General features: G+C 50.9%; 2 protein-coding genes across 2 annotated transcripts; both read right to left on the reverse strand.

Annotated features, from left to right (window-relative positions):
• Nucleotides 1–286: 286 nt before the first annotated feature.
• On the reverse strand, nt 287–10,142 carry LOC118655100 (leukocyte immunoglobulin-like receptor subfamily A member 6). Its single transcript, XM_036306539.1, is given in 13 exon segments — nt 287–408; nt 3,544–3,843; nt 5,911–6,213; nt 6,360–6,644; nt 6,817–6,852; nt 6,975–7,110; nt 7,219–7,385; nt 8,705–8,755; nt 9,052–9,211; nt 9,214–9,356; nt 9,504–9,773; nt 9,923–9,958; nt 10,109–10,142. Coding segments are annotated over 13 exon segments (2,043 nt in total).
• A 4,489-nt stretch (nt 10,143–14,631) lies between these two features.
• LOC118655101 (leukocyte immunoglobulin-like receptor subfamily A member 5) lies at nt 14,632–22,572 on the reverse strand (the record flags this gene model as incomplete). Its single annotated transcript, XM_036306540.1, has 3 exons — nt 14,632–15,614; nt 21,466–21,768; nt 22,362–22,572. Coding segments are annotated over 3 exons (636 nt in total), but the record flags the coding sequence as incomplete, so codon positions are not given.
• Nucleotides 22,573–23,732: the final 1,160 nt, after the last annotated feature.

Here is a 23,732-nt window from a genome sequence, read left to right on the forward strand (position 1 = left end):
GATGTGAACCCAAACCAGCCATGTGGGATGGACCCTCACATCACAGGGTGAGAACAGAAGGGCAGTGGAGGAGAGTGAACGAGGACAGGGAGGGAGGGAGAGCACCCAGGTGGATGGAGGACGACATGGCCCACGTTCTCCTGCACCCAATCTTCACCTACCATGTCTACTCCCCTGGACATTCTCAACAGACAGTTTCCCCAACTATGGTCCCAACTTTACTTCAGCACCTCCTGGGATCCTCAGATGGGCTCCAAGGCTCCCCAATGCATTGTTCCCTCTGTGTTCACATGCTGGCTGCATCGAGGACCCTTCGGGTGTCACTTCGAGCCTCAAATAGCAGCACCCCAAGGACCACCAGGACCAAGCCAGCCACAACAATCCGGATAAGATTCTCCACTGTGTAGTCTTAGGGATGGGAAAATAAGAATTGTGGGTAAAGAAGTCTCAGAGGTCAGGGTAGACCCAAATCTCCAGGATTTTGATGTTCAACCTGGGCTCCCACCTCCCCTTGACATCAGCGTCCCTCTGATGTCTGAACTCTGCACCTGCTCTGACTCACCTTGATAAGAGTTAGCTGTGCCCAAGAACTGAGGATGAGTAAGAAATGGTCTCAGTTCAGAAATAACTAAGAGTTGTGTGTTCTGTGTTCAGTCTGAGGATCAAGACCCCATGAGCTTATTCCCCTACAACTGAGAGATCCCACCTTCTCAACAGCTGGGGACCCAGGTTCCATGGAGGAGGGGTTGGTGTCAGGGGCTCCTGAATCTTAGGAGCATGAAGGGGTGAAAGTCTGGGCTGGGTCTCCTTCACTCCACCTCACACAGGCTCCTCCTCTCATGGGTCTGCTATGTTCATCTTCACTTGAAGTTGTTCATCTATCGATTCTTTTATTAACTCACCTTATTTTACAATAACAAATACCTACAGTTGTAGATATATTTTCCAGATGAAAAATATGGGTATGTGGATGCTGATCATGTGATCATTTTATTTCAAATGACAACAAAGTTCAAAACCAAGGAAGTCCTCAGTTCTTTTTCAAATTTAAGTCACAAAGAAAATCCCCCTCATTTCAATATTTACTGAGCAGCAAAAGTAGGAAATTATGTCAATCTGCTACACCATCTATATATATAAAAGCCTCAGCAACTGATACAACCGATTGACAAGAACAACTGGTCGACCAGTCGTTATGGTGTGCACTGACCACCAGGGGGCTAATGCTCAAGGCAGGAGCTGCCCCCTGGTGGTCTATGCGCTTCCACAGGGGGAGCGCTGCTCAGTCAGAAGCCGGGCTCAAGGCTGCTGATGTCAGCTGCGGTGTCTGGAGCCTCTCCGACTCTGCGGCAGGGCTATTGAGCAGCTGTGGCAGGTGCAGCAGCTAGGATGAACATGGTGTGGCACCCGACACACGCTCAGCCTCCTCCCTGGCCACTTGCCACTTGGCACACTGCTATATCCCCTGCGGGGTCCCGGATTGTGAGAGGGCACAGGCCAGACTGAGGGATCCCCCTTCCTTCTGCACCCCCTCTGTGCCCAAATCCATGAACGGGGCCTCTAGTCTATAATAATAAAATCATAATATGCTAATTAGACTTGACAGCTGGACAACCTTTCGGATGTCCTTCTAGACCAGTGGTTCTCAACCTTCTGACCCTTTAAATACAGTTCCTCATGTTGTGACCCCAACCATCAAATTATTTTCGTTGCTACTTCATAACTGTAATTTTGCTACTGTTATGAATTGTAATGTAAATATCTGATATGCAAGATGGTCTTAGGTGACCCCTGTGAAAGGGTTGTTCAACCCCCAAAGGGGTCGTGACCCACTGGTTGAGAACCGCTGTTCTAGACAAAGCTGTGGCAGCAGGGCTGAGGCAGAGGCAGTTAGGGGCATCAGGCAGGCAGTCAGGTGAGGAGTTAGGAGCCAGTGGTCCCTGATTGCGAGAGGGATGTTGGGCCTAAACTGGCAGTTGGACATCCCCCAAGGGGTCCCGGATTGTGAGAGGGTGCAGGCCAGGCTGAAGGACCCCTCCCACCCCACCCCCCTGCACGAATTTCGTGCACCCGGCCTCTAGTTTTCATATAAAACCCAAGATATAAACATAAATTATGGGCCTCTCCTCATTACAGTGATCCATGCAATAATTCTAATCCCAGCTCCCACAATTCAGAAATGCACATCAATGATCAGTGTTACTCAGTTGGGTTAATATCCAAGTGGGTGATGCCAAGAAGCCTTTGTAATGTGTGTCATGTGGTTATAAGTCAGAGAAAAGATAATAAGGGGGTATGTGTATGTGGCAGGGAAAAAAGCATTCTTAGTGAGCCCTAATGCAGCAGAAGAACAGATTGGAAAAAAGAGGCCAATAGTGCCTTTGATATAAAATGTAGAATTCTTAATGGGTTTGCCTTGACATAACTTACTATGTGAGTTAAGCTGATTTCCAGAGGGGAAACTCTGGAAAATTTTAATTCCTCATTTCATTGCATTAGGTGTGGAGTGAGAAAAATAGGTATGCCATTGGGAATAAAGAAGTGACATTTCCTTGGCCTGGTGGGGATTATAATTTTATCAGCATGTTGGAGGGATCAACTGAAAAACAGTCCACAGGGAGAGAGTCTTTAGGAGGCTAACAGGTCGTGAGATAAATATGCCCAAACCAAGAGCTTTCCTATGTGCACTTACTACCATTTAGAAAATGTACAGGAATCACACCGCTTACTCACAAATTACAATGTTAGAGGGGCAATTCTCTAAGTGGGCTGTGCATTTACACAGTTTTACAAATAGCTGTCACATGCTTCTAAGGTTCATGCATAAAGCTCATTTGAAAATGTATGTGAAAAGAAGACTTTATATAAACAAGAAGTTATTCTTCATTAAAAAATGTCTGGATTTAACCTGCTCCCATTGAAAAGAGGAATAGGATATTTCTATTTCTATCTGGACTCCATATAATGTAAGTTAAATCGTGAGCTTATAGACTGGAATATTGCCTGAAAGTTCTCTAAAAAAAAGCCCCGTGTGCACAGAGACACTGAGCAGAGGTGAATGCACAGAGTCTGGGCGGAGGCCCCAGGTCCCCATGAGCCCTGCAGGGTCCCTCCTTGTTCTCAGGTGAGCACTGAGGGCCTGGAGGCCTCCAGGTGAGCACAGGGGGCCCTGCAGTGTGGTGCCCACAGGCAGATGCTTCCCTATTGGAGAGTGCCCAGTGGGGGCTGGGACTACAGGGACCCAGATTCTGAGATGAAGACGTCAGGAGGTGAGTGGTGGGGGGGTCTGTGTTCTCTGCTCAGTCTAATCACATGCCTGCTCATTTCACTCACATCTCACTCGCCCTCCCTACCCTTCAACTCTGCTGAGGTTCAGAAGTGGGGTCCAGGAGAGGGAGGTCCCGTCTGTCTCTGCTCTCTCATGGGCTGGACTCTGCTCTGTAGAACCTCCTCCACCTCCTTGTTTATTACTGTCACCCACACTCCTAGGAACAGGGCCCTGAGCTGACTGAGCACAGAAAGGACAGGGTCAGGGCTCCTCACCTGAGACCAGCAGCTCCAGGGGGTCACTGGGCTGTGACAGCAGGTAGGGGGAGGTGCTGTGTGAGCCATAGCACCTGTAGGTCCCCTGGTGGCCTGAGGTCACAGAATTGAGGGTGAAGTTGGCCTGAGAGGGTGCAGATGTGTCCTGCAGATGAAAGTGCTGGGGAGGGTCCAGTGACCCCTCCCTGTGCAGGTGGAAGGTGTCAAACCAGATCTCAGAGCCACACTGAAGGGTCACGGTCGCTCCCCAGGCCACTGAGGGTCCCGGCTGGGCTGAGAGGGAGGGTTTCCTGTACATTCCTGGGGAGAGGAAGGTTGTGATGTGTAGAGAGCCACCCCTCCCCTCACGCCCTTGACCCTGAGCTGAGGGACCTTGTCCTTCTCCAGAGACTCTGTCTGTGACCCCTCCCAGCTCCTCTCTGCCCTCTTGTTGAGGAAACTGGCCTTGTTGCTGGAGTCCTGCGGGGTGCTTGTTTGCCAGGGCTCAGAGCCCCTCTCTTCATATAGAACGTAGGCACTAGCCTGCAGAGACCCCTGACACCAGATGGTCACGGGGCTCCCCTTGGTGATGATGGGGCCTGAGTCAGCCTAGATGGAGAGTTTGGGGATGATTCCAGGAAAGAAATCAGACCTGAAAGACCTGACAGCCTGTCTCCCCCTCATGACATCATGAATGAGCCAGTGATCCCATTTAATGAGCAGCTACTGTGTGTGAGGCTCCTGCTGGGGTCTGTCACTCATCTCCTCTCACCTCATGCACCAGGGATGCTGACCTCCACTTCACTGAGGCTAGGAGAGGTTAATCACCTGCCCCAGGTTGCCCAGCCTGGACGGGGCAGGGCTGGGACTAGACCCCAGAACTGTGAGTTCCCTGTGCTGTCCTCATGCTGCCCCCCAGGGAGACACCAGCTTCTTGGTCAGGGCTCCACCTCTGCAGGGGCCTGTCCACGTATCATCTGGAGCTGAGGGTCCTTCTTCAGTACCCGCCCCCAGAACAGCAGGGAAAGGAGGGGAAGGGTGTGCCCTGGACTCTGAGTCTCTCCCGGGTCCATCTCCACCCTGCAGGCCCTGAAGCCCATTGGGAAGGTCAGGTTGGGCTGGGCTGGGGCTCTGCCTTCCTGAGCTCTGTGAGGCCCTTATGTCACCTCATCTCCCAGCAGCCTGTGAGCAGGATGGGACCAGGGATGAGCAGACAGGAACCCGACACTCAGAGAAGAGATGGGACCGCCCAGCCCCACAGCAGGAGCAGCAGAGCCAGGAGATGAACCAGGGCTGATCCACCCTGTTCCCTCCTCTGAGCTGAGCCTGATCTGAGGGGTAGGACTGGGTTCCCGGATCCTTGTCCTGCCTGTCCCTCCCTGTACAGTGTCACCATCACTGAGACAGAGGGGACAGGCCCCATAACTTCACGTCCTGGGGGTTTCCCTGTGAGGCCCTTCTCCCAGGAGGACAGGGCCAAAACTGACATGAATTCTAAGCTCTGGACAAGGATTCTCTCCTTTTACAGTTGGAGACACTGAGGCCCAGACAGGGGAAGGGTGTGTCCAAGTGAGAGACTTCAGAGGTTCCAGAACAGTCTCATGACTCAGCCCTTGCTCCCTACAGGGAGGCACCCACCACCTCCCCACAGAGAATCCCAATTCCCCTCTGTGGGCCCAACTCCCTGGGTTGGGGGAGGGGAAGGAGGGACCATTGCTCAGAGCTTTCTGGGATCAAGATGAAAGTCGAGGGGCAGGGTCTGCCTTCTCCCCACTTGAGCCTGACTCCTCCTCCCCCAGCCTGAGCCCCAACATCTCCTTCAGCCATGACCTCCCCACCTGCCACCTGCCTCACTTCCCTCTCTAAGGCCTGACTCCATGTGAGGAGGGGAGAGGTGAATCCTCAGAGACCCTGGAGGCCTGTGCTTCCCCTGAGATCTCTCTCTGACTCCCAGTCCCCCTGGGTCACAAGCCTGTCCTTAGGTCTATGGGGGGTCATTAGATCTTCTGAGAGACTCAGACATCCTGGGGTGGTCTGTCTCCATCTGAGCAAAGAAGACACTATGTGTGCAGAGCTGGGGTCCCAGAGGGTCCTGGGAAGGAGAACAGGAGAGGTGGGAGGCCTGGGCTGACCCTGGAGTTCCCACTTCACTTGGACTTCTGCATCTGCCTGGGGTTCCCACACTAAGACCCTCCCACAGTCCACCTGAGACACATTCTGGCAACAGAGGGGAGAGAGGGGTGAACAGGAGTAAGGCTGTGTCTAAGGGACAAATACTTTCTAAGTGACCATCTCTACAGCCACCTCATTCCGCTTTCATCCCATGATTGTTCTGAGGACTGGACCCTGAGCTGACAAGCAGAAAGACATGGTGAGGGGGGGCCTCACCTGAGACCAGGAGCTCTAGGGCATCGCTGGGGTGTGAGCACACCTGGGAGCTGTTCCTGTAGCAGCCATAGCATCTGAACGTCCACCTGTGGCTGGGGGTCACAGGGCCCACAGGGAACAGGGCCTGGAACTGCCCACTGGGCTGTGGCTCTGAGTCCAGGGTCCAGGAGAGCCTGTGATCTCCTTCCTTAGTCAGAATGAACCTGTCAAATCCCTGCCATGAGCCACACTGGAGGGTCATGTTCCCTCCTGAAGTCACGACAGGGCTGGGCAGGGCTGAGAGGCTGGGTTTGCTGTAGGATCCTAGGAGAGGAGGAGGCAGCATGTTAAATGGGGCTCACATCTCCCTCATGTCCCCCAGGGCTGGGCTGTGAGAGGGAGACACCGTGAGGGCAGACCCCCTTCCTGAGGGCAGGACCTGAGGCTGGGACCCCTGAGTGTCCTCTCACCTGTCACCACCACCTCCAGGAAGTCACTGCGCTCTGACCAGCCAGTGGGGCTGAGATAGTAACAGTGATATATCCCTGCATCACGCTCTGTCATGTGTGGGATGGAGAACTTGGCCTTGTCCCCAGGCTCCAGTGGCTTCTCTCTTTTCCATGGTGCTGGGCTTCCCTCTTTATAAATTAGGTACTCCTTAGCCTTTCGTGTTCCCTGACAGCATATGGTCATGGGGCTCCCCCTGAGGATCACAGGGCCTGGCTCAGCCCAGATGATGGGCTTGGGGAGGGTCCCTGGAAAGAATCAGAGGCTGAGTCACAGGACATTCCCATCCCTGGTCCCCAGCTCTCAGTCCCAGATGCCCCCCATCAGTCAGACAGATCTGCACCACTTCCCCTATTGCCTGTGGGGTGGCCCATGTCCCCAGGGAAGAGTGGGACCTGGGACACCTGGGGACAGACTCACCTGCCTGTACTGGGATCCTAAGGCCCACACTCAGCCCTGGAAGAGAGTCCCTGTGAGAGATTTGCCCTGAACCCTGAGCAGATCCCTCCTCCCCATGAGCCTCCTGTGTCCTAGGGTCCGGACAGGCCAGGGCCCCCCTACCCCTCCTCCCATCTCACTGAGGCAGAGCAGAGCCTTGAGGTTGGGGGTCAGGGCGTCTTCTCCCTGTGGCCTCAGCTGAGGAGATGGAGGAGACTGTGGGGCCAGCAGGATGGACAGACAGACACACAGGTGGTGGTCACTAGCATGCTGGCCCTGCCTTTCACGGGGTTGTCACACCAGCAGCCTGTCACCAGTGGTGTAATATGCACACTGGTACAGTCCTGCGTGGGGTGAGGTCCAAGCTTATGTGAGGAAACCGGCCTTATTGTTGGAGTCCTGTGGGATCCTCATATCCAAGGGGTCAGAGCCCCTCTCTTCATACAGAACGTAGACACTAGCCTGCAGAGACCCCTGACACCAGATGGTCACGGGGCTCCCCTTGGTGACAATGGGGCCTGGGTCAGCCCAGATGGAGAGTTTGGGGATGACTCCAGGAAAGGAATCAGACCTGAAAGACCTGGCAGCCTATCTCCCCCTCATGACGTCATGAATGAGCCAGTGATGCCATTTTATGAGCACCTACTGTGTGTGAGTCTCCTGCTGGGGTCTGTCACTCATCTCCTCTCACCTCATGCACCAGGGATGCTGACCCCACCACCCACTTCACTGAGGCTCAGAGAGGTTAATCACGTGCCCCAGGTCATTGAGCCTGGGCGGGGCAGGGCTGGGACTGGAACACAAGACTGTGGGTTCCCTGTGCTGTCCTCACGCTGCCTCCCAGGGGGACACCAGCTTCGTGCTCAGGGCTCCTCCTCTGCAGGGTCCTGTCCATGTCTCATCTGGAGCTGAGGGTCCTTCCTCATTACCCGCCCCCAGCACAGCAGGGACAGGGAGGGGCAGGGTGAGGACTGGACTCTGGGTCTCTCCCTCAGCCATCCCCACCCAGCAGGCCCTGATGCCCCCTTGGGAAGGTCGGGCTGGGCTGGGGGCTCTGCCTTCCTGAGCTCTGTGAGGCCCTAAGTCACCTCATCTCCCAACAGCCTGTAAGCAGGATGGGACCAGGGATGAGCAGACAGGAACCCGACACTCAGAGGAGAGAAGGGACCGCCCAGCCCCACAGCAGGAGCAACAGAGCCAGGAGCTGAGCCAGGGCTGACCCACCCTGTTCCCTCCTCTGAGCTGAGCCTGAGCTGAGGGGGAGGACTGGGTGCCCGGACCCTTGTCCTGCATGTCCCTCCCTGTACAGTGTCACCGTCACTGAGACAGAGGGGACAGGCCCCGTAACATCACATCCTGGGGGCTTCCCTGTGAGGCCCCTCACCCAGGAGGTCAGGGCCAGAACTGACTGGAAATCTAAGTTCTGGACAAGGATTCTCTCCTTTCACTTAGAGACACTGAAGCCCAGACAGGGCAAAGGTGTATCCAAGTCAACGAATCCAAAGGGGCCTGAACTCCTTAACCCTCATGGTTCAGCCCCTGTCCCCATGGAGAAACCCACCATTTCCCCAAGGACTCCCACCTACCCCTCTGGGGACCTGACTTAGAGCCTCCTGGGGATGAGGATGACAGGTGAGTGGTGGGAACTGCCTTCTCCCACTTGAGCCCAGCTCCCCCTCCCCAGTCTGCGCCCCCACATACCCCTCTGCCATGATAACCTCACCCATCACCTGCCTCAGACCCTGGGACTCCCAGCCTCCCTGGGACACAAGCCGGTCCTTGAGGATCTGGGTCACTTGAACCCCTGACAGACTCTCAGGACTTGCTGGGTGGGCTGTGCTCCCTCTGAGCAGAGCTCCCCGGGACTCACCAGCTGTGGAGGTGGGCCCTGTGGGTGGAGGGCTGGGGCCTCCAGAGGGTCCTGGAAATGAGAATAGAGAGGGGTGAGGCTGGAGCTCACTCTGGAGTCTCCAAATCACTCTGTCGCTTCTCCTACATCTGCTCTGTGACTCCCGAAGACACTCCCCCTGCCCACTTAACCACTTCCCAACCCAGTTCATGGAGAGGATTCAGCAAAAGTGAAAGGGTCTCTGAGGGCAGATCTCTGCTGGGTGACCAACACTCAGACCCCTCACTCTCATCCAACCTCAGATGTCTCCTGGGGGCGGGACCCTGAGCTGCCTGTGCTCAGAGAGGATGAGGTCAGGGGCCCCTCACCTGAGACCGTTAGATCCAGGGGGTCACTAGGGTCAGACCACTCCTGGGGTTGCTTCTCAAAATAGCCATAGCATCTGAACGTCCACCTGTGGCTGGGTGCTACAGGGCCCACATGGAACTGGGCCTGGGACCGCCCACTGGGCTGTCGCTGTGAGTCCACTGGGCCCAGGAGAGCCTGTGATCTTCTTCCTTAGTCAGAAGGAACCTGTCAAATTTATCCACTGAGCCACACTGGAGGGTCCTATTCCCTCCTGAGGTCACGACATTGCTGGGCAGGGCTGAGAGGCTGGGTTTGCTGTGGGCTCCTAGGAGCAGAGGAGGCAGCATGGTAAATGAGGCTCACACCTCCCTCATGTCCCCCAGGGCTGGGCTGTATGAGGGGAGATACCCTGACAGCAGACCCCCTTCCTGAGGGCAGAGCCTGAAGCTGGGACCCCTAAGTGTCCTCTCACCTGTCACCACCAGCTCCAGGGGGTCACTGGGCTCTGACCAGCCAGTGGGGCTGAGGTAGTTACAGGTATATCTGTCTGCATACTTTCCTGTAATGAGGAACTTGGCCCTGTCTCTAGGCTCCAGGGACTTCTGTCTGTCCAAGTACCTGCCACCTGCATACAGCCGGTACTCCTGGGCCTCCAGGGTTCCCCGGCACCAGATGGTCACAGGGCTCCCTGATTTGATCACAGGGCCTGGCTCAGCCCAGATGGTCGGTTTCGGGAGGGTCCCTAAAAGGAAACCAGAGGCTGCTTTACAAAGACCTTCCCACCCCCATCCCAGCTCAGCCCAAGACCCTCTCATCCCAGCACCTCTGTGCTCCCTCCTGAGCCCCAGGAGTGAAGTAAGAGGAGGGACATGGAGCCTGGGGAGGACTCACCTGCCTGCACACGGGTCCTCTGGTCCAGACTCAGCCCTGGAAGAGAGTCTCTGTGAGAGATTTGCACCCGGACGTCTCAGCTGATTCCCTTCCCATCAGGGCCCCATCCACTGGAGCTGCCTGAGCCTGGGGGAGTAGGATGGGCAGCCACCCCTCCTACTCCCCCTCCCTGTGACCACAACTGACCAAGGCAGAGAAGAGCAGAGAGGATGGACGTCATGGCATCTGCTCTCAGGGCTCCTGCTCTGTAGATGGAGGAGACCTGGGCCTGAAGGACAGAGACGCACAGGATGTGGTGAGTCAGGAGCTGCTGCCTCCTTCTGGGTTTACACAGCTGTGAATCCAGGGAGGGCCCCGCCCTGAGCCTGGTTCTGCATCTCCCCAGGATGAGGCTCACGGGGCGTCTAGGTTTCAGGAGGCTGGTCAGCAGTGTCTGAGGTCTCACCTGAGCCTCAGGGTCTCATGTGTCTGCTGGGCTGACTCCTGCTCAGAGAGGGCGGGACCCAGGATCTGGTCCTGACTCAGCCCCTGGGAGTCTGTCTCTGAACAGCCCAATGGGACACCCGACCATGGCTCTTGAGGGAGCTCATTTATGAAAGAACTGGAGGCCCAGTGCATGAAATTTATTCATGGGGGGAGAAGGGGTCCCTAGCCCGGCCTACACCATCTCCAATCTGGGACCTTTCCAGGCATGTCCACCTGCCACTTTAGGCCAGATCCCACCTAAACCAGCATTCGGACATCCCTCTCACAATTCAGGACTGATGGCTCCTAACTGCTCACCTAACTGCTTGCCTGATCAACCCTAAGCAACTCTCCATAGCCAGCCTAATCACCCCTAACTGCCCTTCCCTGCCTGCCTGGTCACCCCTAACCACCCTCCCCTGCTAGCCTGGTCGCCCCTAACCACCTTTGCTTCAGCTCCTGCCAACATGACTTTGTCTGGAGGGGCGTCCAGTTTAATTAGCATATTACCCTTTTATCAGTATAGATCTTCTGAGCAGATTCCCAGTGGCCTTAGCATTTCCATGACTTTCCCTGATTCCAGGGTCCTGGGAGGTTCACATTCCTGCCAACGCTTTATGTTTCCTGCCTTTTTAATTTTCATTATTCAGTATAAGTATTGGTACCACCCTGTGGTTGGATGTACATTTATTTTTTCAATGATTTAAAAGGTCAGCACTTTTAAAAGAAAATTTTTTTTAATCCCCACCCCAGGATATTTTTCTTCCATTGATTTGTAAAGAGAGTGAAATGGAGAGAGACAGAGAGGAGAGAGAGAGAAACATCGATGTCCAAGAGACATCAATTGGTTGCATCACACATGAGGGTTGAGGAGCAAACCTGCAACCATCCCCCTAAGTTCGTGTTCTTGTGTCCTCTTGAAGAAAAAATTCTCTCTCACAGGTTAATAAGATAGTTTGGTGAAAAGAAATAGGAATTGATTGACTTTTCATGTCTTGGCATTGCTTATTGCAAATGCTGTGAGGCAGGTAAGATGTTCACCGTGTCCTAGAGACTCACCCACTGGCCCAGCGCCATGCAATGAAATGACCATGACCTCCCCACTGAACGGTCCAGGTGCCTCCACACGAGGGGTCTGACCTGGAGTCTTCCTTCTGCTCCTTTGGACGAGGCATCTCTACTTTTCAATTTCTCAAAACAGCAACATCTCCATCTGCATTGAATGGCTGGTTTCGTTTCCTCCATATCTCAGACAAGAAAAATTCTCACCATCTTTGTGGGGCAGGTGTTGGTATTGCTGAGAAGTCAAGGGAGGAAGTAGCCTGCTCAAGTGTCCTTCAACCATTCAGGATGTGGTAGCGCCACAACTGATATTTAATGTGTGTCTGTGTGTGTTGCTATGCCTTGGAACAGGAATCCCATGAATGTTGTTCTTGTCTGAATCCTGATGAGTCTCCACAGTTGGAAGAGGAGAGTGACACCCGGCATCAAAGGTGCTCTGAAGGGGCAGAAATGACTCCGATGATTGGCCCCCAGGACATGGACAGTTCCCGCTGCTCACAGAGACAGAACGTCAGGTGGAACCTGTGTGAGATGTAGGACCTGCATCCCAGGGCCAAGAGGAGGCATTGAGCTACCTGTGGGAGGAGATGCATCTTGCACAGCCCCCAGGCTCCTCCCTCCCCCACCCCTGGGCTCTCTGTCCTGAGGGCCCCTTGGTGCCCCCAGTCAACAAGGCAGGGAGGGAGGTCACCTTCACACACCCCAAGGGAGCAGTCATGTCCACCACCTTCCTGAGCTCTGAGCTCCACACCCTCACTCCCTTCTCCAGTTCACCCTCCACATCTGCCTTTGCCACTCCCTTTCAGAAGCTGTTTATGCTTAAACCCTTCCATGGTCCTCACTGTCTTCAGGGTGAATCCACACTCTTCCTTCTGAACTCAAGGCTGATCATGATCATCCAGATGTGACCCTCCCACCTCAGCTCTCACCTCTGCTTCCCCCAGACAGATGGGTATAGCTGCCCATGAACACACACACACTCACACACTCACACACACATGCACATTCATACACGCACTCACACACACACATACACACACACTCACACATATGCTCACACACACACACAAGCACACACGGTTTTTCATTTCATAGGTTTGATGTGTAATAGTTACATTATCATTTAATCTAAAAAATTCACTTCTGTTTTGATTCACACATTGATTATTGCAAAGCCTGTTGCTTTATTTCTGAAACGTAGGGAATACATTTTGGAAATAAGTGTTTTCTTTTTTGGTCTAGGAGGTTTGGAGAGGAGGGAGCTCTGTTCAGATGGGCTCAGGGGGCCCTATGAGGGGTCATGATGTGGTCCTAACCCAGGTTGTGTGTTGGGGGAGGGCAGGAGGTTCACGGGATGAGTTTGGTTGGAGGAGGCGTTGGCCTCACCGGGACTGTAGAGTGTAACCCAGCCTGATAGTCAGTAGCATGGACTGCCGGGTGGAGATCCCTGGATGTGGCTGGAGTCAGTGGGGACCTGTGGACAGGCTTTGTGCAGGGGATGGTCGGTGACAGCTATATTTGGGGCCATGAGAAGGAAATACCTGAGCCAACAGTGAGCGTCTGGAGGAGGCCAGAAGGAGGCTGATTTGGTCACACCAACGAGCTGTCCTGATGTTGTGGAGCTCGAGTGACAGAGTGACCAGAACTCCAGACTGATTGAAATTTAGAGAGCCTTTATTGACTGGCCAGTGTCCGCTCCTCCACTCGGGAAGCCCAAGAGAGAAGCGGCCCCGACCATCTGCAGAGTCCAATATTTAAAGGGGACCACTACATCCGTGTTCAGGTTCCCCTAGCAAGCAAAGCCAAGTTACAAAAGCTAATTGCGTAGTTTTAGCCAAGCTATTCATCCTCCTCCTGTTATTCGTTTCTGGGTAACTTAAAGGTCAGGACTCTTCTTAATTTTGATCTGTCTATTCTTTATGGGCTGGTTGCCCAGGAGTGTTGATCTGTGTGTTCTTTGGGGGCCATAACTCAGGTGTGGAAGTTCAGTTCCTAGAAACTTTGCACAGGCTGTAAGCTGCTGAGGTGGCGAGATAATTAAGCAGGCCTAAAAATTTCCTACTCTGTAACACTGGGTCTTCACCTGAGCTTGTCTGTGGGGAGAACTGGGTCACAGGAAGGAGAACCGGGAGCCAGAATGCTGGGATTGGTTCAGTGTGTGAGGGGGAGAGAGGGGAGAATGGAGGGTTCCTCCTCTCTCCACCTTGGCTGCCTGCAGGAGCCAATGGGGCTGTGCCAAGGTTGCTGAACCCAAGAGGAACAGGAGGCCCGGGGGATGTTACAAAACTGTCAACTCACCCACAGAGGCAACCAGCACTGCCCTCCAGGCCTGGGTGTGTGCTGCTGCTTCTCCCTATCACTTCCTCTCTCTGATTCCTTGTCTCTGTGAGCAGAGCTCCTGCTCTCCATCCCGCTCCATCAAACCTTCAGAGTCCTTTCTGCCTCCTCACTGCCTCTTGTCCCCCAGACTGTACCTCTTTGTCTTATGCTGTTTATTCCATCTCTATGCTTTGGGTAGAAGAGCATGTTGGAGACAATTCCCAGGTTGTAATCTAAGACCTGGGGACACATTTATTGAACTTCTATTTTGAGCCAGTCTCTTCTCCTCTACCTCTTCACCTGTTGGGCAAAATTGTGAAACCTCACCTCTGAGGGTTGTTATGAGGATCAGCAGTGTCAGAGACATGAAGGGCCCCAATCTGGTGTCATTTTCTTTCTTTTTTTATAAATATATATTATATTGATTTCAGAGAGGAAGGGAGAGGGAGAGATAGAAACATCAATGATGAGAGAGAATCATTGATCGGGTGCCTCCTGCAAGCCCCACACTGGGGATGGAGCCCACAACACAAGCATGTGCCCTGACCAGGAATCAAACCATGACCTTCTGGTTCATAGGTCGACGCTCAACCACTGAGCCATGTTGGCCAGAAATCTGGTGTCATTTTCTGACCTGATGAAAGCATATGTATGAGAGACGTGTGGTGGGAAGGGCTGTTTGGAAGTCACATGTGTGTCCCCCAAGCCTACAAGGTGAATCAGAAGCTGTAGTGCTTCCTTGGTTGAATGGCAGATGAGCGCAGACAAAATGATGCAGGGGTGATGGGTCTCATTTTGGAACCGAGACTCAGCCCAAGTCAGGAGTGAAGGTGGAAATTTAATGAGTGGGTTGGTCCCTAAGCACTAAAGCACTTAGGGCACCTCTGACCTGGTGGGAGTCTTGCTCCTATAAAGTTCCACAGACACAAGTGGGGCAACCTCCAAGGTATAAGGGAGCTGAAGGGAACCACGCGTGTTTCACTTGCATTTATTGTTATTGATGCAACAGTCACATAACATACAACTCAGTCTTTTAAAATATAAAATTCACTAGAATGTAATAAATACACAATGTCTCAATGACAACATCTATCTAGTTTCAAGAAGTATTTATACCCAACCCCCCACAAAAACACCAAACAGTCCATCTCCTATCTGTCCTCTTGGTCAACCCCAGACAAAATCTGATTTCGGTTTCTATGGGTTTCCTTCTCCTGGACATTTCGCATAAATGGAATCACACAACCCCTGACCTTATGCGCCCGCTTTCTGTCACTGAGCTGCATTATTATGATGTTTTCCCACAATGTACCAGGTACCCATCCTTTGTCCTTTATGGTTTAAACTAATCCCAGGGTTGTGAAGATACCTCATTTTGTTGGGATGGATGTGGCCCAGCATGAAGGGGTGTACAGATGTGAATCCAAACCAGCCATGTGGGATGGACCCTCACGTCACAGGGTGAGAACAGAAGGGCAGTGAAGGAGAGTGAGCGAGGACAGGGAGGGAGGGAGAGCACCCAGGTGGATGGAGGAGGCGTCCTCTACAGGGACATGACCCACGTTCTCCTGCACCCAAACCTCGCCTACCACGGCTGCTCCCCTGGACATTCTCAGCAGACATTTTCCCCAATTATGGTCCACATTCTCTTTCAGCCCCTCCTGGGGTCATCAGATGGGCTCCAGGGCTCCCCCACTCTGAACGGTGCATTGTTCCCTCTGTGTTCACATCCTGGCTGCATGGAGGGTCCTTCTGGTGTCGTTTCGAGCCTGAAATAGCAGCACCCCGAGCACCACCAGGACCAAGCCAGCCACGCCCATCCGGATGAGATTCTCCACTGTGCAGTCTTCAGGGAGGGAAGTAGGAATTGTGGATAAAGTGTTCACAGACGTCAGAGCAGACCAGAGAAATCCCAGGACCCTGGCTGTCCAAACAGGAAACCCACCTCTCCTTGACAGGGTATGACCCTCTATCATGCCCCCTCCCCAGCCCCATAAGTGAGAGCTTCTCCCACTCAGTGATTTTGGGTTTGACCTATTTTATGATGGGCCGGTGGTGTCAGCCTCTCCGAGAATTATGAAATGAGAGTGTGAAGACTTCGGGAGACACGAACCTTCCTTCAAGGTTCTGTGCTCTCAGAGGCCCCAATTTTCAGATCATAAGTTTTACACAGTCTCTTAATGAGCTCTTTCTCTACACTGCCAGGTTCCCTGGTCTCCTCATTGGATTATTATTAGCCTGCCTTGATCTCTGAATTTGGAACCTGCATGGAGTCTCTTTGCAGCAGAATTTGGCTGCCCACCATAGCTCAGTATTAATAAGAAAAGTTGTTTCAATACAGAAATTAAGTGCTATTGTTCAATGTTTTGTCTGAAATATAAGAACCCATAATATTATTCCCCTATAGCTAAGAGATCCCACTTATTCAAAACCTGAGGAACAAGAATCCATGGATGAGGAGTTAGAATCGGGGGCTCTGCAACTTTACTTTTATTTTTTCTTTTCTTACTTTTTTTATTTATGTTGTTACTGGTGAAGGGTTTTTTAGTTTTGCTTTGTTTTTCTTGTTTTAGTATGTTGGCACCTGTACAATTATTTGCACAGTGTGGTTGGAGTTGGGCCTCACGGTGAGCCTCCCTGAGGGTTGTTCCCACACACCAATGGGCCAACAGCAATCAAGACCAAATTACAACAGGAAGGACCATATAATACACACACGGCACATTCCTAGAACATAAAGCTCAAGATATCCAAGGGATTGTGCCACTGGGTACCACAGAATACCTACGGCATAAGGCTATCCCAGAAAGTCAGGGAGTCATAGCAGATCTCTCTAATACATAGAAGCAAATACAAAGAGACAGATAAAATAGGAGGAATGAAGAAACAACCCACAAATTAAAGAAAAGGAGCAACCTACAGGGAAAAAAGAGCTAAATAAATTGGAGGCAAGCAATTTATCAGATTGAGAGTGCCAAGTAATGGTTATAAGGATGCTCAAGGAGCTTAACGAGAATTACAAGGAACTTAGTGGGAACTACAATGGCATGAGAAAACCAATAGAAACCATGAATAAGAACCAGTATGAAATGAGGGAAATCACATCTGATATCAAGAATACACTGGAAGGAATCAAAAGTAGAATGAATGAGAAAGAAGTTCAAACAGTGATTTGGATGATAAGGTGGGGAAAAAACACCTAATTAGAGCAGCAAAAAGGAAAGGGTAGTTTAAGAAAACTTTGGGAAATGTCAAATGAAACGACATTTGCATCACAGGGATACAAGAAGAAGAAAGTGAACAAGGAACAGAGAACCTGTTTAAAGAAATAATGACAGGATTCACAAGTGAGTTTTATCAAAGACTCAAAGAAGAATTAACACCTATCCTCCTGAAACTATTCCAAAATATTCCAGAGGAAGTGACACTTCGAGCTCTTTTTATGAGTTCAGCATTATCCTAATTCCAAAACCAGATAAAAACCCTGCAAAGAAAGAAAATTATAGGCCAATATACCTGATGAGCATAGGTGCTAAAATCTTCAACAAAATATTAGCAAATCAGATCCAGCAATAAATTTAAAAGATCATACACCATGACCAAGTAGCTCTGTTTCCAGAGATGCAAGGATGGTTCAATATTCACAAATCAATAAATGTAATACACCACATAAATAACATGAAGGATAAAAATCACATGATCATATCAATAGATTCAGAAAAAGCATTCAACAAAATCCAGCACCCATTGATGATAAAAAATAAATAAATAAATAAACCTCTCAGCAAAGTGAGAATAGAGGGCTCATGCCTCTACATAATACAGGCCATATATGACAAATCTACATCCAACAGCATACTCATGGACAAAATCTAAAAGCATTTCTCTTAAGATCAGGAACAAGACATGGATGTCCACTTTCACCATTCTTATTCAACATAGAACTGGAAGTCCTAGCCACAACGGTCAGACAAGAAGAAATAAAAGGCATCCAAATTGGAACAGAGGATGTAAAACTCTCATTATTCACAGATGACATGGTATTGTACATAGAAAGCCCTAAAGACGCCATAAAAAAAAAACTGCTAGATTTCATAAATAAATTTGGCAACGTAGCAGGCTACAAAATTAACATCCAGAAATTGATAGCATTTTCATACACCAATAATGAACTCTCAAAAAGAGAAATTTAAAAGAAAGCAATCCCATTTACCATTGCAACAAAAAAATAAGATACCTGGGAGTAAATTTAACCAAGGCAGTAAAAGATCTGCACTCAGAAAACTGTAGGACATTGAAAAAAATAGAGGAAGATACCAAAAACTGAATGCATATACCAAGTTCATGGATTGGTAAAATTAACATCATTAAAATGTCCATACTACCCAAAGCAGTCTACAGATTCAATGTAATCCCTATTAAAATACCAACAGCATATTTCACAGATCTAGAATGAATGTTCAAAAAATTATATGGAACCCACTAAGACCCTGAATAGCAACAGCAATCTTGAGAAATTGGCCCACATCATTTTGGTCAATTAATATTTGACAAAGGAGTTAAGAGCATCAAAGATAGTCTCTTCATAAATGATGTTGGGAAAATTGGCTAAGCACATGCAAAAAAAAAAAAAAACTAGACCACCAACTTATACCATACACAAAGAATAAACTCAAAATGGAAAAGAGACTTAAAGGTAAGTCCTGAAATCATAAAAACTGTAGAAGAAGACATGGGCAGTAGAATCTCAGATATCTCACGAAGCAGGATGTTCACTGATGCATCACCAAGGGCAAGGAGACAGTGGAAAAATAAACAAATGGGATTACATCAAATTAAAAAGCTTCCGCCCAGCAAACTAAACCGTCAACACAATGAAAAGGGAACCTACTGCCAATGATATATCTAATAAGGAGTTAATTTCCAAACTATACAAAGAATTCATACAACTCAACACCAGGTAGACAAAAATCCAATTTAAAAAAATGGCCAAAGGACCTGAGTAGACATATAGAGGGCCGATAGACATGAAAAAATGCTCAATGACAATGAGGTATCAACTCACACCTGCCAGAATTGCTACCACCAATAAGTCCACAAGTGACAGGTGTTGGAAAGGTTGTGGAGAAAGAGGAACCTTTCATGGCTGGTGGAAATGCAGAGGGGGGCATCCACTTTGGAACACAGTATATAGTTTCCTCAAAAAATTAAAAGTGGAACTGCCATTTGACCCAGTGATCTCACTTCTAGGAATATATCCTAAGAATCTTGAAACACCAATCAGAAAGGATGTATGCACTCCTGTGTTCATAGGAGCACAATTTACAAGAGTTAAGATCTGAAAAGAGCCCAAGTGCCCATCAGTAAATGAGTGAATAAAAAAATAAAAAAATTAAAAAAGCTGTGGTACACTTACAACGTGGAATACTATACAGCATTAAAAAAAAGAAGGATCACTTACCCTTTAAGACAGCATGGGGAGACCTGGAGAGTATTATGGTAAGCAAAATAGGCAAGTTAGAGAAGACAAATACCACATGATCTCACTTATATGTGGAATCTAATGAACAAAATAAACTGACAAACAAAGTAGGTCCAGAGGTATGGATACATGGAACAGACTGACAGATATCAGTGGGGGTCGGCGGAGGTGAGGGGAGGAGGGACAGGAAGAGATTAACCAAAGAACATATATGCATATATGCATATCCATGGACACAGACAATAGTATGGCAAAGGCCTGTGGTAGGGTGGGTGTTGGGTAGAGGGAGCCAAAAAGGGAGAAAACAGGGGATAGTTGTAATACTGTCAACAATAAAAAGGAGAGAGAAAAATTAAAATGTACACCAAAAAAAGAAAAAGTTGACTCAATACAGACATTGAGCGCCCTTTCCAGTGTTTTGTCTTAAATGCAAGACCTTGACATTTCCCCACAGCTGAGAGATCCCCCTTATTCAAAACCTGGGGAGCAGGAACCCGTGGATGCACATTAGAGTTAGGAGGGTCTGGAACCTATTGTTTGGTGGAGCCCCCAGGGTCTCATTACAGGGCCCTGAGCTGACTGAGCATAGAAAGGAGTGGGTCAAGCCCTAGCCGGTTTGGTTCAGTGGATAGAGCGTTGGCCTGCGAACTGAAAGTCCCAGGTTTAATTCCTGTCAAGGGCACATGCCTGGATTGTGGGCTCAATCCCCAGTAGCGGACTTGCAGGGGGCGACCGATCCATGATTCTCTGTCATCATAGATGTTTCTATCTCTCTCTCTCCTTCTTCCTTCCTTTCTGAAATCCATAAAAATATAATTTAAAAAAAGAAAAGAAAAGAAAGAAGTAGGTCAAGGACCCCTCACCTGAGACCAGGAGCTCCAGAGAGCTCACTGGGGAGTGACAGCAGGAAGGGGGAGGTGCTGTGTGAGCTGTGGCACCTGTAAGTCCCCCCGTGGGCTAAGGTCACAGGACTCATGGAGAACTCTGCCTGGTACTGGTGAGCTCAAAACTTGGATCTAAAAGCAGGGGATTGGCCGCCCCCTCCTTGGACAGAAGGAAAGTGTCCCTCAGTATCTACGACTGACAGAAGGGCCACGTTCTCTCCTAAGGTGCCTGGGTGCATTGAAAAGGAGGGTCTGTCAGGCAAGTGTCCTAAAGAGAGGGAGGGAGAGTGAGGGCTGCCTGCCCATGTTGTTCTGACCTGAGAGTCACCAGGCCTCTCTCTGAGGACCCTCCGCTCTGTCTGTCTCTGTTTTCCCTGAGTCTATCCCCCTTGCTCCCATTCCATGGCTCATGCTGTCTCCTTCCCTGGAGAGCCCACACCCCTTGTCCTGGCTATCACCACCTGAGACCCACCCCACAGCCCAGCCTGTGCAGAGTCTGGGTGTCTTACTGAAGCCACTAGATCCTCAACAACCATACAAGTTATTGGTATCTTTGCTCAGATGTCCAGGGGGTCACTGAGGGCCAACCACTTGGAAGAAAGTTTGTATCCACTGGAGCATCTGTACCGGCCCCCGTGGGAGCTGCTCACAGTGTCCAGGGGGAAGTGGGCCTGAGAGAGCCCAGCCTGGGGCTGCAGAACAAGGCTCTGGGGGCGGTCCAGTCCCCCCTCCTTGGACAGAGCGGATCTGTCATAGCCGACATCAGAATGAAACTAGAGGGCCGAAACCGGTTTGGCTCAGTGGATAGAGCGTCAGCCTGCGGACTGAGAGGTCCCGGGTTCGATTCCGGTCAAGGGCATGTACCTGGGTTGCGGGCACATCCCCGGTGGGGGATGTGCAAGAGGCAGCTGATCGATGTTTCTCTCTCATGTTTCTAACTCTCTCTATCTCTCTCCCTTCCTCTCTGTGAAAAATCAATAAAATATATTAAAAAAAAAAAAAAAAAAAAAAAAAAAAAAAAAGAATGAAACTAGAGGGTCAGGCTTTGGCCAGAGGCCACAATGGGGCCCTGCTGGGTCAGGAAGGAGGGCTTCCCAGAGACATATGGGAAGACCAGATGTGAATTACAGGGGCTGCTCCTCCCATAAACTCCCTTCTCCTGTCCTGGCCCATAGGTGTCACTGTGTCTCTCACACTCAGTGTCTCTGACCAAGAAGCCCCGAATCTTGCCATACCTCACCCTCTCACAGGAGGCTCCCCTCTCAGCAAAGATACCAATAACCAGTCTGGTCGCTCAAAACATGGATGTGGTAGGGATGGGAATGTCTCACCTGAGAACAGGAGCTCCAGGGACTCACTGGGGTGTGACCACACCTGGGGCACCTTCTTGTAACAGCCATAGCATCTGAACGTCCACTTCTGAATGGAGGTCAGGGGGCCCAGACGAAACAGGGCCTGGAACTGCCCACTGGGCTGTGGCTGAGAGTCCAGGGACCAGGCGAGCCTGTGTTCTCCTTCCTTAGTCAGAATGAATCCATCAAATCCTTGGCCTGAACCACACTGGAGGGTCACGTTCCCTCCTGAGGTCACAACAGGGCTGGGCAGGGCTGAGAGGCTGGGTTTGCTGTAGGCTTCTAGGAGAGGAGGAGGCAGTGTGTTAAATAGGCTCACTCCTCCCTCATGTCCCCCAGGGCTGGGCTGTGAGAGGGAGACACCCTGAGAGCAGACCCCCTTCCTGAGGGCAGAGCTTGAGGCTGGGACCATTGAGGGCCTCTCACCTGTCACCACCAGCTCCAGGAAGTCGCTGGGCTCTGACCAGCCTGTGGTGCTGTGATAGTAACAGTGATATATCCCTGTAAAGTCCTAGTCCATCTGTTTGATGGACAACTTGGCCCTGTTCATGGGCTCCCATCGGGTCTGCGTGTTCCAAAGCAAACGTTTTCTTTCCTTATACAGATAGAACTTTTCGGCATCCAGGCTTCCCTGACACACGAGGGTCACAGGGCTCCCATATGGGATCACAGAGGCTGGCTCAGCCCAGAGGGTGGGTTTGGAGAGGGTCTCTGGAAGGAAACCAGAGGCTGCATTACAAAGACCTTCCCTCCCTCATCTCCCAGAACAGTCCTAAATACTCTCATTGTATCACCTCATCCCAGCACCTCTGTGCTCCCTCCTGAGCCCCAGGGGATGACATAAGAGGAGGGACATGGAGCTGGGGAGGACTCACCTTCCTGCACACGGGTCCTCTGGTCTAGACTCAGCCCTGGAAGAGAGTTCCTGTCAGAGTTTTCTACCCAGACGTCTGAGCTGATTTTCTTCCAATCAGGGCCCTGTCCACTCAAGCTGCCTGAGCTTGAGGTTCCACAAGAACAAGGGAGAATTTCCTGCCCATCCCCTCCTGCTGCTGGTCCACAAGTGACCGAGGCAGAGAAGAGCAGAGAGGATGGACGTCATGGCTCTGAGGGCTCCGGCTCTGCAGATGGAGGAGGCCTGGGCCTGAAGGACCAAGACACACAGGATGTGGTGAGTCAGGGGCTGCTGTTGCCTTTCTGGGTTTTCACAGCTGCAGACCCACAGCCAGGAGATGGCCCCGCCCTGGACCTGACTCTGCATCTCCCCGGATGAGAGCTCAGGGGGACTCCAGGCTCTCAGGAGGCAGCTCAGCAGTATCTGAGGCCTCACCTGATCCTCAGAGTCTCATCTGTCTGCAGGTCTGACTGACCTGGAGTCTTCCTTCTGCTCCTTTGGACGAGGCATCTCATCTTTTCAATTTCTCAAACCTCCACCATCTTCATCTGCATGTATGGCTGGTTTTGTTTCCTCCATGTTTCAGTCGAGAAGAATTCTCACCACATTTATGGGGGAAGCGTTGGTATTGCGATGAGGTCAAGGGAGGAAGTGGCCTGCTCAAGTATCCTTCAACTATTCAGGATGTGATAGTGCCACACCTGATATTTAAACGTGTGTGTGTGTGTGTGTGTGTGTGTGTGTGTGTGTGATGAATGTCATTTTTTTCTGAATCCTGAAGAGTCTCTACAGCTTGAAAAGCAGAGTGAAACCTGGCCTCAAAAGTGTTCTGCAGAGGCAGAAATGACTCAAATGATTGGCCCCCAGGACATGGAGATATCCCACTGCTCACAGAAACAGAAAGTCAGGTGGAGCCTGTGTGAGACGTAGGACCTGTGTCCCAGGTCCAGGAGGAGGTGCTGAGCTTCCCTGTGGGAGCAGGTGCATCTTGCACAGCCCCCAGGCTCCTCCTTCCCCCACCCCTGGGCTCACTGTCCTGAGGGCCCCTTGGTGTCCCCAGTCAACAAGGCAGGGAGGGAGGGCACCTTCACACACCCCAAGGCAGCCGTCATGTCCACAACCTTCCTAAGCTCTTAGCTCCCTTCTCCAGTTCACCCTCCACATAGGAATCTAACCTCATCTCAGAATCTGTCCATTTTCTGCTCAAAATCCTTCCATGATCCTCCCTGAATTAAGGGTAAATCCAGACTCTACTTTCTGAACTGAAGGGTGTTCATGATCATCCAGATGAGACCCTCCAACCTCAGCTCTCACCTCTGTTTCCACCCAATCAGACAAGTACAATCACCCA

The sequence above is a fragment of the Myotis myotis genome, unplaced genomic scaffold, assembly GCF_014108235.1.
Source record: "Myotis myotis isolate mMyoMyo1 unplaced genomic scaffold, mMyoMyo1.p scaffold_m19_p_42, whole genome shotgun sequence".
NCBI classification, from domain to species: domain Eukaryota; kingdom Metazoa; phylum Chordata; class Mammalia; order Chiroptera; family Vespertilionidae; genus Myotis; species Myotis myotis.